The sequence below is a fragment of the Podarcis vaucheri genome (assembly GCF_965113315.1).
Source record: "Podarcis vaucheri genome assembly, chromosome: 7".
Taxonomy (NCBI): domain Eukaryota; kingdom Metazoa; phylum Chordata; class Lepidosauria; order Squamata; family Lacertidae; genus Podarcis; species Podarcis vaucheri.
In genome coordinates this window covers 91623509-91638352 of record NC_138765.1, presented here as the reverse complement: position 1 = coordinate 91638352, position 14844 = coordinate 91623509, and the positions used below count along the sequence as shown (strand labels likewise).

At 42.4% G+C, this 14844-nt stretch overlaps 1 protein-coding gene across 1 annotated transcript in view; it reads left to right on the top strand.

The window, feature by feature from the left end:
• The window catches only part of SNRNP200 (small nuclear ribonucleoprotein U5 subunit 200), a 50636-nt gene that overhangs the window by 8150 nt on the left and 27642 nt on the right, over nucleotides 1–14844 (top strand). The window contains exons 6-16 of the mRNA XM_082229650.1: nucleotides 718–816; nucleotides 1089–1241; nucleotides 4563–4662; nucleotides 5597–5733; nucleotides 6560–6643; nucleotides 6865–7038; nucleotides 8411–8548; nucleotides 8703–8858; nucleotides 11434–11604; nucleotides 11819–12012; nucleotides 13934–14057. Of these exons, the coding sequence (XP_082085776.1) occupies nucleotides 718–816; nucleotides 1089–1241; nucleotides 4563–4662; nucleotides 5597–5733; nucleotides 6560–6643; nucleotides 6865–7038; nucleotides 8411–8548; nucleotides 8703–8858; nucleotides 11434–11604; nucleotides 11819–12012; nucleotides 13934–14057 (1530 nt within the window). The remainder of the gene's footprint in view (nucleotides 1–717; nucleotides 817–1088; nucleotides 1242–4562; nucleotides 4663–5596; nucleotides 5734–6559; nucleotides 6644–6864; nucleotides 7039–8410; nucleotides 8549–8702; nucleotides 8859–11433; nucleotides 11605–11818; nucleotides 12013–13933; nucleotides 14058–14844) is intronic.

Below are 14844 nucleotides of genomic sequence, written 5' to 3'. Positions count from 1 at the left end.
ACTTCCGGGTTTGCGGCATTCAGGAGCAAAAAGGTCCAGGGTGTTCGGGATCCAAGGTACGATTGTAGCAATTTATAGAAGAATGTATGGGAATATTGTATACTGCATTTTTGCGCGCATATATATATATATATATATATATATATATATATATATATATTCCTTTTTACATTTATCTTTGTTCTTTTATTTCTTTTTTCTGTATCTTTTTAAAAAAATTAAAATCACTTCAATAAAATATAAATAACAAAAAAAGTTTGATCAGCGAACAATACAGTGGTACCTTGGTTTAAGAACAGCTTTGTTTATGAACAACTTGGATTAAGAATGCTGCAAACCCGGAAGTAGGTGTTTTGGTTTGTGAACTTTGCCTTGGAAGCAGAACATGTTCCGCTTCCTGTTGAGTGTGTTCCATTTGTAAATTGAGTCCCCCACTGCTATGGGAAAGCATGCCTTGATTTAAGAATGCTTTGGTTTAAGAGCGGACTTCCAGAACGGATTAAGTTCGTAAACCAAGGTACCACTGTATCTAGTTCCAAGTAGAGGTTTTCTTCTAGGCCTCAACTCCTGCCTGCCTTTGCTTTAATGTAACATCACTTCTGGTAGATGTTCGACAGTGGTAGTCTTTGGTTCTCCTAACAGAGATGTTATGTGGTTGAAAGTGTTGTGGTATGTCCTTGGAAAGGGCACTGAGCACGAACTATCTTGCACCCACAGGAGGGTGATGAGGATGTTTACGGTGAAGTACGGGATGAGGCTTCTGACGATGACATGGAAGGAGATGAGGCAGTGGTTCGCTGCACCCTTTCAGCCAATGTGAGTCATGCAGGGAAAAATTCAAAGGCTTTTGCCATTTATTAGGGTGGTGACTGTCAATAGCCTGTGTGCATATGTCCAGAATAACTTAAGAATCTCTGATACTATGTGGATTAGGAGAACTTCCTAACTCCTTAGGGGAATATGCCGTACTGTGGAGGAAAACACTACACATGTGGCCTTCCTCACCAAGTTCTTTTTAAGCCTTGTGTGCTGTAAGCTTTCATGTCTGTGTGCCGAGTAAGTTGTGCAGATAATTCTGTTTCTCTTAGCTTGTAGCCTCAGGTGAACTGATGAGCTCCAAAAAGAAAGACCTGCACCCCCGAGACATTGACGCTTTCTGGCTGCAGCGGCAACTGAGCCGTTTCTATGATGATGCCATCGTATCCCAGAAAAAAGCCGATGAAGTGCTGGAAATCTTAAAGGTGCTCTGTTTTCTTCTGTTTCTTTCTGGTTGCTTGCTTCTTTCCTGGACTGGTGCTAGCTGTTATTGTATATTTGTACCTTAATGTGAAAAACAACAATATATTGCGTATGTGGCTTCTCTAAGAAGGGGGGAAGACCTGGACCTACTATGTGTAGTTTCCCAGGTGCTCTGGCTTTTGAATTGCCTTGATTCCTGGAATTGTGCAGATGTCAACAATGGGTTAACACACTCATACACTCCGGCTTAGAAGAGGCAGGGATCTTTGCCTGAAACGTGGGATGGGTGACTACCTTAGCCGCCTCCCTCAATTTAGTCTTTGCCTTGTCTATATAGAGCTGCATTTTAGATTTCTGCTTTCAGGTTCCTGCTTTATTTGTTCTTATTTTTCTACTTTTACTTTGGTTCTCTTGGCAGCTCCTTTTAGGTTTTGCCTTTTCTCCATCATTTTTAAAATCTGCCCTGAATGGTTGGGATCTGGAAGGCCAGTGCCAGAACCTGTGCCTGTCTTCCTCTTGAGACCTCAAGTCATGGTCTTCTGGGTACTTTCTCTCCTGAGGTGGGAGAGGAATAATAGAATCTTAGAGTTGGAAGGGACCCAAGAGTCATGGGTCATCTAGTCCAGCTCCCTGCAACGCAGGAATCCCAGCTAAAGCCTCCATGAGATATGGATATCCAACCTCTGCTTAAAAACTTCCAGTAGAGTGGCACTATTACTTCCCTGTAATATCACGGGGTGCTTTGTTAAAAGCTTTACTGAAATCAAGATACACTATCCACAGCATTTCCCTGATTCATTAAGTTTGTAATTCCATCAAAAAAAGAAATCAGATTGGTCTGGCATGACTTATTTTTGAGAAACCCATGCTGGGTCTTAATAATCACAGCATCCTTTTCTAAGTGCTCACAGACCGACTGTTGAATTACCATATTTTTCAGTGTATAAGACGCCCCAGTGTATAAGACGCTCCTTATTTTTCGGGATTTAAGAAAATGCAGGAAGCTTTTTTGGGGGAGGATTGCCCAGAGTTGTTGACCTTTTTTGGGGGAGGATTGCAAAAGTGTGGTATATATTCTAAGACCTTCCCTGGTATCAATATCAAGCTCACAGGTTGGTAGTTTCCTGGGTCTTCCTTTTCCCCCTTTTTGAACATGGGGACAACGTTTGCCTGCCTCAAGTCTGTAGGGACCTCACCTGTGCTCCAAGAATTCTCCAAGATCATAGACAAAGTTTCTGAAATTACATTTGCATGCTCCTTTTGTACCCTTGGATACAGCTCATCAGGCCCTGGAGATTTTAATTCATTTAAAGTAGCTATGAGTTCCCTTACTATCTCTTTTCCTATCATGGGCTGCAGCTCCCTCCTTACATCATTTATTCTGTTATCACTAGGCTGGGCATGGTTTCCTTTTGGGTGAAAACAGAGGCAAAGTAGGTGCTGAATAATTCCACCTTCTCTCTGTCACCCAATGGCATTTCTTCGTCTACTTCATGCAAAGGACCTACCACTTGTTTGTTCTACCTCTTACTTCGGACATAGCCAAAGAAACCTTTTAAAAAATTATTATTAACCTATATTGCAGGCCTGAACTCATACAGTAGTGCCCCGCAAGACGAATGCCTTGCAAGATGGAAAACCCGCTAGACGAAAGGGTTTTCCGTTTTGGAGGTGCTTCGCAAAATGAATTTCCTATGGGCTTGCTTCGCAAGACGAAAATGTCTTGCGAGTTCCTGCAGTTTTTCCCCCCTTTCCCCCCTTTTTCCCAAGCCGCTAAGCCGCTTATCAGCTGATTGCTAAGCCGCTAATAGCGCTAATCTGCTAAGCCGCTAATGGGCTTGCTTTGCAAGACGAAAAAACCGCAAGACGAAGAGACTCGCGGAACGGATTATTTTCGTCTTGCGAGGCACCACTGTACTGAGCTTTAGCCAGCCTGACTTTTCCCCTGCAACTGTTGGCTACTCGAGTATACTCCTCCTCTGTGATTTCCTCTTTCTTCCATTTCTTATACATGCCCTGCTTAACTCTCAGCTCATCTGTAAGTTTATACATCCTATTTCTTGTTGGTATTGTCTGCATTTGGGCCTTCAATATTTCTCTTTTTAGAAACTCCCCTCCTTCTTGGACTCCCTTCTCTTTGAGTATTTTTGACCATAAGTAGCTCCTTGAGCTTTTTGAAATTGACCTTTTTAAAGTCCAGAGTGTCTCTCTGACTACACTCAGTTTCCCCCTGCCTCTGTATCCTGAAACCCAGGAGAACATGATCATTTCCTTCCCAGTTTCCGAGTACTTCCATTTCATTGATCAGTTCCTCCCTATTGGTGGGAACCTTGTTGGTTCTTCTACCTTCTGGAAAATGAAATTGTCAGCGAGGCAATGGAGGAATTTGTCAGACCGTACATTCTTAGCAGAGATTGACCTGGGATGCTCCTCAGCAATTTCTTTTAAAGGGACTTCAAGTCAGTACTCCCTGCCACCCTCTCAGGCCAAGTTCTGATGACTTGTTGGGCAATATAGGGCTGGCTTCCAGCTGTGTAGCCTACCCTGGAGATCAAAGCAGCATGCTTGTTTCTCTCTCGGACCCCTTGTAGTTTACACAGGAAGGTAGTCCATGCTCCCAGTCTTCCCCAAGTAAAAGCAGTGTGCTGGTCTTTAACAACCCATATCTTAGACATCCAGTAGTGTCAAACGGCCTAAACATGTGGGGATTTCAGAATTCCAAGACTAGCAAATGCACACAGTTCCCACTCATCAAATTATGAAACTTAAAAAATGGAAGTAAGGCAGATAGATGGTGAAAGAGAATTCTGAAAACAAGAGAGCTTGGGGCTCAAAACCTGGTTGCTTCTAACCTATTCACTAAAAACACAGTATTTCTAGTCTACTTATGAGTAAGCAGTGGGAATGGTCAGCTGCCACTGCGTTGTGGACAACACATTTGTGGACTACTTGACAGAGGGAGGGGACAAAGCTGCATAGAACAGGTCAGCTTTTGATGTTTCTCTCACCCCACATTGGAGTGAGTGTTACATACCTCCATCTGACCAATGACAGCCAATGTCTTGTTTCATAGGTGAGCAGGGAATACTTTTGCCAGAGGCTTGGGAAGGGGACAAACCTCCCCTGGTGTAAAGGGAGATGGGCCATTTCAAGTGTAAACTGGATTTTTCTATTTTCCCGGCATCTTCCTGTCAGCCATTCCTGGGGATTTGAATAACTGGTGGGAGATGCATGACGCCTTTCTTAGGGGAAAAGAGAAGCAATTGAGCAATTTCCTTTGTCACATGACCTATTTCCACTGCTCCCCTTTCATGTCTCCCCAGACTGCCAGCGATGACAGAGAATGTGAAAACCAGCTTGTCTTGCTTCTGGGTTTTAATACATTTGACTTCATCAAAGTGTTGAGGCAACACAGAATGATGAGTGAGTGCTTGCTATATTGTTATTATGTAGAGCTCTCAAAATATTGGGTTGTCTGAAATCTTGGCGTGCACAGAGAACTTGGAGTTGTATGGAGACATTTCTTACCTAGCAGTTTCTTACCTTCTATAAAAAGCAGTGCAAGTGAAATAACACCCGCCTACCAGCCCTCTGCACATGCCAAAAGACTTGAGAGAGAGAGGTGGTGTCTTATCACATTTGCACTAAGATATTTAGATAAGAATGGCCTAACTTGGAATGATATGAAGTACAGTGGTACGTTGGAAGTTGAATGGAATCCATTCCGGAAGTCCATTCGACTTCCAAAACATTCGGAAGCCAAGACACGATTTCCAATTGGAAGCCGCGGAAACCCCATTGGACGTTCAGGTTCCAAAGAACATTCGCAAACCGGAACACTCCCAGGTTTGTGGCGTCCGGGAGCCAAAATGTTTAACTTGCAAGGCGTTCTGGATCCAAGGTACAACTGTACAAGTTTCATCATTGTGTGGTTGCTTTTTTGTGTATTAAATAGCACCTGTGTGTCCACCAATCCAGATCAGGACTGTCACAGGGCATAGATAGTGTTAAGATGTGGTTAGTTGTGTGAGTTGAGGACTGTTAATAAAAAACATGGGAGAGAAGAGACAGCAGTGCAGAATGAAAGTATGCTGCCCTATTTTGTACTTCTACAGGTAGCTGACATATTTAAAAATTAAACTGAGCACTAAATACCTATTAGAAGAAAGTTAATACAGATCCCTAGAAATACAAATTCTGCACCAGATCATTTGCCTCTGGGAAGTACAGACAAAAAAAGTACAGTCGGTCACCACTCATTTCCTTTGTTTGTCCTTAAGGGGGATTCAGTTGTGTGTTTTGTCTGGAGTTCTCAGGAGTAGAATAAGATACTACAATTATTTGTTTTCTCTCCCAGTCTTGTACTGTACCCTCTTGGCTAGTGCTCAGAGTGAAGCTGAGAAGGAGAGGATTATGGGGAAGATGGAATCTGACCCTGAGTTGTCAAAGTTCCTGTATCAGCTGCATGAGACGGAGAAGGAAGATCTGATCCGGGTAAGGATTGGGGATGGAGGTGGGAAGGAATCTGGAGTAAAAATGATCTAATTGTGGTGGCTTGCTTATATATTTGGCCTGAAGGCATCAATGTGGGTTGCAATACATCCTTGTTCCATTTCACTCCAATGATTGCTCTGTAAGGCAGGTCAGACCATGAGAGTGAGTGAATCTTGGCTGATCGACTTGCTCAGGCCGTTATAAGACATTATAAGACCAAGCAGCAGTTTCAACTGTAGCCTCCCTTCCCATGATTTTACTCAGTGTGGAACAAGTTCATCAGTTTTGTTGAATCACTTAAACTAAATAGTTTTGGATTTTGAACATATGTAATTAATTGTTGCTGGTTTGAATTTTAATGTGTTGTTATCTTCCTTAGTGGGTCATGGAAACTGCTATTCTGAAACTGCTATTCTGAAAGCTTTTTTATAGTTTAGGGTAGGGAGCACAGGGGAAGAGTTTATAGAACCAAGGGGGCAGTGGTCTGAAAATATTGGGGAACCACTACTCTATTGTGAGTCTGTAACAGCACAGTCCTATTATATATGTTAACTTTGGTTCAGTGGGTTTTATGTCTTAGAAAAAGTATTTATTATTGTGCCTTATTGGGAATGACATACACACAATGGGCAGTGGAAAGGAAGAAGGATCAGAATTGCAAGCTTTTGTAGGGCAAAGTTCAAATTGGCCACACAATTTACTACAAGATGTCAGGTGAGGAGAAAGTGCTGAGTGTATATAGGAGCTCACCATTGTTGAGCAGCCTGGTATGGACCCTTGGAACAAAAACTCACCCTAACGTGGAGTTTGTGTCCTCCCACTTCAGGAAGAACGCTCTCGCAGGGAACGTGTCCGCCAGTCCCGCATGGACACTGACATGGAAACCATGGATCTGGATCAAGGAGGAGAGGTACTCTTGCTTCACCAGATATTCTTAGGCGGGGGGGGGGGGGGTCTGAGCTACATGTGAGGTGCTACACGAACTGGGGGGGGAAATCATTCCTCATCTTAACTCCCCTGCTTGTTTATGAATGAAAGATTGGTGGGGTGGGGTTTTTACGGGTTTCTGTGCTGTCGCATCTTAATTTAATGAACTACTTTTGATGGAAATTTCCATTTTGTCCATTTCAGGCACTGGCCCCTCGGCAAGTTTTAGACTTGGAGGACCTTGTCTTTGCCCAAGGCAGTCACTTCATGGCCAACAAGCGATGCCAGCTGCCAGATGGCTCTTTCCGCAGACAACGCAAAGGCTATGAGGAAGTTCATGTTCCTGCGCTGAAGCCGAAGCCCTTTGGTTCAGAAGAGGTTGCTGATGTGTTTTTTATTTCCCCTCTATATAGACAGCACTTGTGGCAGGGGGCTTGTGGTCTTGACTGCACCAAACACACTCATTCACAAACTAGCAGCCTTGCTGGATGCCTTCAGCAACCGTGAAGCCTTCTTTGCACATCCTACTGTTTCTTGGTCTCTCAGGCTGATAGCAGGTTGTATGCTAACTACTGATCTACAGTGGTACCTCGGGTTACATACGCTTCAGGTTACACACTCTGCTAACCCAGAAATAGTGCTTCAGGTTAAGAACTTTGCTTCAGGATAAGAACAGAAATTGGGCTCCGGTGGTGCGGCGGCAGCAGGAGGGCCCATTAGCTAAAGTGGTGCTTCAGGTTAAGAACAGTTTCAGGTTAAGAACAGACCTCCGGAACGAATTAAGTACTTAACCCGAGGTACCACTGGATTGTCTAGTGTCCTGGTGCTTGCACAGGGGGTCCTTGTATGAACTCAACCTCTGCTTTTTTTCTGTTGCTCATTAGAGAGACCACAGAGAAAAAAGCAGAGATTGAGATGCTAGTCTAGGCTAGTCTAGACAATAGCCTGAGACTGTAAAGAGAACCAAGCAATAGCAGCAGTATTACCCCAGGAAAAGCTCCAGTTTAAAAATCCTGGACAAATAAAGTCTATAACAGCAGTCTGTTAGGGAGGTTAGGTGGCACCACTGAAAGAGCCGTGTGACTGGAGCTTTGCTCTCAAAAAAGAAAACCTTGGAAACCTGAGAAATCCATCAAGAGGGTCTTCTGTTGGTTCCCTCACTGGGAGAAGCGAAGTTACAGGGAACCAGGCACCCTCCCTGTGGAACGCCCTGCCTTCAGATGTCAAGGAGATAAAAAATTACACAACTTTTAGAAGACCCCTGAAGGCCACCCTGTATCAGGAGGTTTTTAATGCTTTGGTTTTTATTATGTTTTATATATGCTGTAGGCTGCCCAGAGTGGGTGGAGAAATACAGCCAGATGAGCATGGTAGAAATAATAAAACGATGATGATGATGATGATGATGGAGACATTGTAGCAGCTAACTGCTGCTGAGGTCTTTGTTGAGCAGGTGATGTGTCAGGAATTTGGACAAGGCTCTATGTCCTTCCAGTCACCAGGGCCATCTTGGAAGAATTGCTTTGGCATTTGCTGCCCATCTAAGATTTGTCATCCTCTTTACAACTTTAGTCTGCTTAATTGCATCACTGCTTTTAGGGGCCAATGGGCAGCATAGGTTCTTTCCTCTAAAGTGACTTCAGAGAGAATTGTGGATTTGAACTGCTTCTGTTCCATCTATAAGGATTCTGTCTCATGAGTTTGTTACTGACTTGCTGGACAAAACCATTATTTCTTTTCTTATTCTCAGCAACTACTTCCTGTGGACAAGCTCCCCAAATATGCACAGGCTGGATTTGAGGGATTCAAAACACTGAACCGGATTCAGAGCAAACTGTACCGTGCTGCCCTTGAGACAGATACAAATTTGCTACTCTGTGCACCCACAGTGAGTGTTCCTTTTTCTGATGTCAAATATGATTGATCTTTCTGAGCCTCTGCACTGTTCCTTGATTTTTATTAGGGGAAATGTCTTTCTGGTCTCCTGTTTGAGGGGAGGGATGGGAAAGTGAGGATTTTCTTTGACACACTCTTCATTCCAGGGTGCTGGGAAGACAAATGTGGCTTTGATGTGTATGCTGCGTGAGATTGGGAAACACATCAACCTTGATGGAACAATCAACGTGGATGACTTCAAAATCATCTACATTGCACCAATGAGGTCTTTAGTCCAGGAAATGGTGGGCAGCTTTGGGAAGGTAAGAGGAAACAGCAATTGGCTTGTATATGACCTTCACCAGGTGGGAGTGGATGGAGGAGAGGCGGTGTCCAGTGTTCTTTTTTTTTTAATAATCATATTTATTAAAATTTCCAATAATAACAGAATAGGAAAATAAGAAAGATAAAGGAAAGAAAGAAAAAGAGAAACTAACTTAGACCCTTCTTTTCATAACCTTCTTTCTGGGACTTCCTCCTTCCCCTCCCGATTGTATTCCCCTTTATCTAAGTTGGTTCCACAAGTTCTCATCCCCAATTAAACCTAATATATTATACTCATAAACCAATTTAAATTTACACCATCTTAGCATCACTCCTCGTCTTATAATAGAACAAAGTTTTCCCCAAGATCCGCTCTCATTTCTTCCACGAGTTCCCCCTTTCTAAAAAAAAAGAAAAAACAGAAACGTAAAATATCAAAGTTATAAAGAATATAAGATAGAAAGTATAGAGAAATTCAAAAAGTTGGTTACAAAGCCTTTGGATTCTAAGGTTCCCCCTCCCTTCCCCGGTTTTGATTCCCCATGTCCATTTGTCTGTATGTTGTCGGCCTGGAGATCTTAAGTCCACAGCCAAATTTATCTCAGTCCATCATGCTGTTTTCTTCGGATTTGATTGTCTTAATGATGTTTAACGTCGAAAATCCAATCTAATAGAGGCCTTTAATTTTCTTTAATCTTTTGTTGCTCCTCCCATTATTCTTTCCGTGTCGTATTCAGTCATCTACTCTTTTATTTCTTGGTTTCTCAGGTTTCTGTCTTGTTCAGCTGTCAAAACATTCTTGTTCCAAAATTTAACGTCTCTACAGAGGTTTGTTATTCAGGGACACAGACTTACGTCCAGTTCCTTTCTTGCTTCAATAGAAGATTCTATTGTGTTATAGTCACCTCTGTAGACAAAATAATATTTCAGTTCTGCAGCTTTCTCAGGAGATAAGACCTTTACACATCCCAGAGTAGTTTTCCACATACGACACTTGTAATGTCCCGAATCCCCTCTAGAGGGATTACAATAACTTTGTATCCTCTAATCCAAAAGTCAATTTGTTGTTTCTTTTTCCCGACAGTTTATATCCATATTTATATCAAATTGTAACAAAATTAACCAGCAAAGAACTTGTAGCAAAGTCCTCTTTATAATTTCCAGTTTTGACAGCTCCTTTGACAGCTGTCAAAATCTCCATCTCTCTTCGCCAGGCTGTCCGAATCGCCCCGGTTCCCAGGGGGGGGTTGCTTTTTCCTCACCCTCGACTCCTCTCCTCCAGCACAGTTCTTATAATTCACATCGTGGAGTTGGTAATTTTTATCATCAATAAGCTTCTGAATAGATCTTGGTTTCTCAGTCCTTGTTTTAGCATGTTTACAATCAGGGAGGGGACTGACTTCCTTTTTTGGATCCCCTCCCGCTCGTGCCAAATCCGGAAAAAATTTTCTTTTTTCCTCCTTTTAAACCCGGTTGCCCAATTACTCACGGGTTGTTGATCAATTGTCCGAATTTCCTTTGGAAGAAGCCAGCGCTCTCCGCCGAATGGCATGCGGCTGCGCCCGGCAGGGGAAGCGGAGGACTCAAAGCACCACGCTACTCCCCGGCGCCCGATCCGTAGCCTTTAAAAAGGCTCTTTCACAAGCCGGGAGAGCGATAACGGTGCCAGCCGAGTCACCATGTCCACGGGATCCGTTCCCGTGGTTTCTAAGGGTCCCCGCGTCGCCGGCGCGGTAGGACCCAGCCCCTGCCGAGCAGACTCCCTCCGGAGCTCGGAGGGAGTCCGCCATTCGGCGATGGCGCCAACCCGGAAGTCTCGGCGGTGTCCAGTGTTCTGAGGAGCTTTTCCACTTGTGCTTATTAGGTGTTGCTATCATTTGAATTTATATGGCAGCCCAACAATAAAAGTATCAAGGCAACTTATAAAATAAAAGCAACCAAAGTATTTTAAAAATAGAAAGATTAAAACAAAAAGGGTCAGTAAAAACAAGCACTGTACAAGGAATTAAACAGAAAAGTGTTTGCCAAAACAACTTGCAATGTAATAGATGCAGCACAATAGGAAAAAGTAGTGGACGGAAGAGGAAAACAAGCAAGGTTAATTTGTTTGCGGCCATTCCACCAGTTTTTTTTTAACCATCTGTTCAAAAGGGTGGGCCTATTAGCAGTAGTGTCCAGGCAGCCAATGGAAAGAGCTTTGTTTGTCTTGCCTCTCTCTCTTATGGATGCTAGGGGGAAGAGTCGATACCTAATGAGACCTGTTGGAGAATAGCGTTTAAGTCTGAATTAGGGGCTCTTTGGATCTTTGCTTTGGGCCTATTAATCAGTTTAAGGCAGCCTTGTCATTCATGCTGTCTAGGGTTGCTGGGAGTTGTAGTCCAAAGCACCTGGAGGACTCTAGCTTGCGGAAGACTGTTTTCAGGTGTGCTCCACACTCTCAACCACACATTGTTGTAATTTAGAGGCAGTACTGACTTGCTGTTAGGGTTTAAACAGTAATGTGTGTGGAATACTTGAAAGCACACTATGAATGCACATCTGTTATTTATAGCTGTGTTCCAATTTTCCTTCTAGCGCTTGGCCACTTATGGCATCACTGTGGCTGAGCTGACTGGGGACCACCAGTTGTGCAAGGAAGAAATAAACGCCACTCAGATAATTGTCTGCACTCCAGAGAAGTGGGACATCATCACCCGCAAAGGAGGCGAGCGTACCTATACCCAGCTGGTGCGCCTCATTATTTTGGTGAGTTGCCTTGGAAGCTTCTCGTCGAGCTGTGATGAGGGTCTGTGCTTCTGCTACACACAGCAATGCTGGGGATATTTTCTGGGTGGGAGAACATTTGAGACACTCAGAATTGCAACCAGCCAAATGTAATGGTTTCTGGGCTCTATTGGGGATGTGTAAATGGTGTGGTACCCCCCTGAGCAAGGAGGGTAATGCTTCCTGCATTCTACAGGATGAGATCCACCTCCTGCATGACGACCGGGGCCCTGTTCTGGAAGCTTTGGTGGCCAGAGCCATTCGCAACATTGAGATGACTCAAGAAGATGTGCGGCTTATTGGGCTGAGTGCCACCCTACCAAACTACGAGGATGTGGCTACGTTCTTGAGGGTGGAGCCTACCAAAGGCTTGTTCTACTTTGACAACAGGTATGGTGTGTGTGCTGTGGAGAGTCTTCTTTTTTTATTTTTTATGACTTTCAGTTATATGCATTTCAATAGTTTTATAATCATTCTCACATTTCAAAACTCGACTTCATTCCTCCTCTTTCTGCAGTTCCTTAAATTTATTTTTATCATTTCCTGCATATTCTAAATTAACTTAACTTACTCTTTTATTCATCTACTTTAAATATATACTTTCATGAAACTGCAGGTTATTACAATAACTCTGCCAACGTCCTTATCTGTTTAGAGTTTGTTTGTAAATATTAAATAAACCATTTCCATTCTTTTATAAAAAGTTTGTTATCTTGATTTCTTATTTTTCCACTAAATTTCACTATTTCTGCATAGTCCATAAGTTTTTGTATCCATTCTTCTTTCATCGGGACTTCTTCTTTCCATTTTTGGGCAAATAGCATTCTCGCCGCTGTAGTCGCATACATGAATACATTTCTATACTGTTTAGATAGTTCTCCCTCTATAATTCCCAAAAGAAAAGCTTTGGGTGTTTTTTTTACAAATGTTATTTTAAACATCTTTTTCAATTCATTGTACAGTGGTGCCTCGCAAGACGAAAAGAATCCGTTCTGTGATTCTCTTCATCTAGCGGTTTTTTTCGTCTTGCGAAGCAAGCCCATTGACGGATTAGCGCTATTAGCGGCTTATCTGCTGATCAGATCAGCTGATAAGCAGCTTAGCGGCTTAGAAAAAGGGAGGGGAAGGGGGAAAAAACCAGCAGGAACTCGCAAGACATTGTCGTCTTGTGAAGCAAGCCCATAGGAAATTCGTTTTGCGAGTTTTCCGTCTTGCGAGGCATTCGTCTTGCGGGGCACCACTGTATATCATTTCCCATTAAGGTTTAACCTTTCTATAGGACCATCACATATGATAAAAAACCCTTTTTTCCCTCTTTGCATTTCCAACACTTAATCGGTTTTGATTTATACATTTTTGCTGATTTATTCGGCATTCGATACCATCTTTATAACATTTTCATGTAGTTTTTTCTTAAACCATAGCATGCTGTAAATTTTATATCCATATTCTACAATCGGTCCCTTGTTTCAATATCTATATTATAACCAATATCTATTTCCCAATGTATCATTGAAGATTTTACTTGCTCATCCTTTGTCTCCCATTCCAATAATACCTTATACATTTTAGGCAGCACTTTAATATTGCATTCCAACAGATCTCTCTCCAGTTGTTACATTTGTTTCCCAAACCCTTGTATTCTATTTTTCTTAAATATTTCATTCAAATGATTATATTGTATCCATGTTGTTAATTTTCTGATAAAACCTTAATTTGTTTAATTTAAACTCTCCTCCCTCTTGTTTTAATATATTTTTATAAGTTGTCCAACCTTCTATCATACTCAGCCCGGAAGGGCCTCGACCCCCAGCGCACAGCGGCAGTTGGCTGCGGTGAAGGTGCTGAGGCACCCCCTCAAACGCTGGCTTTGCACGGGGGGGGGTATTTAAAAGGCTTTGCTGAGGTGTGTGCAGCCATGTGCCCCTCAGAAGAGCAGTTTAAAGAAGTGGGACTTGGGAGCTGCAGCGGTTTCACTCGCCATATACTGCGGGGTGAAGCCGCCATCATGCTCTGGCCCTCATCCTGGGTGATGTATCACTACAGTCCTAGCCTCAATAAACCAAGTGTTTCTGCACAAAGTTCTGTGTGCACTATGTTTGCCTATATATATTTGCTCTCTAGGTAAATGACCTGTTTGCGGCTATGGAGTTGTTTTTTAATGTCAAACAAGAAGGGGATGTGCAGTGTATTTTGTAGGGTAGATAAATATGCCATTGCTCCTTCACTGTAGATTTCTGAGGAAGTAATTGCCTTCTGCAGATCTTACCTTTTTGCTTGTCACTTACTTGATGCCTGACACTTTTTGCAGTTTCCGCCCAGTGCCCCTGGAACAGACTTATGTGGGAATCACTGAGAAGAAAGCAATCAAGCGCTTCCAGATCATGAATGAGATTGTGTATGAGAAAATCATGGAGCATGCTGGGAAGAACCAGGTAGGTTCTTTCATCTCTGGGTAAATTGGGGCAGGAGGTGTGGGAAGAGTGGTTGCATCTCAAAGAAGGCAGAGGGCCTTCTCGGTAGTGGCATCTGCCCTGTGGAATGCCCTCCCACCAGATGTCAAAGAGAAAAACAACTACAAGACTTTTTGAAGACATCTGAAGGCAGCCCTGTTTAGGGAAGCTTTTAATGTTTGGCGGACTATTGTATTTTAATACTTTGTTGGAAGCCACCCAGAATGGCTGGGGAAACCCAGCCAGATGGGCGGGATATAAATAATAAAAAATTATTATTATTATTATTATTATTATTATTATTATTATTATTATTATTATTATTATTGAAGAACAACTTGCAAGTGGGTGGAGGCATCTCTGTGCACCCCTCTTTACCTTCAGGCATCCTATTTGGCCATTGCTTTCTTTCTTTCTTTCTTTTTAAATAATATTTATTACTTTTCCAACAATTTAAACACTACAATATATATATATATACAATACAATACAAAAACAATACATAACACTAACACATTAAACTAACAAAACAAAACAAAAACAGTTTAAAACACATCAAACAGTTTCAATATCTTATCTTTCATTCACTTATTTCAATGACCTCCTCACACCTCCCTTTTTGTATTCCACTTCTGTTAATTGTTTCACCAATTCCTTTCCATCTTCCTCTGCTTTCTATCCTTTAATTATCTTAACACATTCTAACCTTATTTTTCCCTTTAATACTCTATTAATCTATTTATACTTAATTCCTTATAACATTTCTACT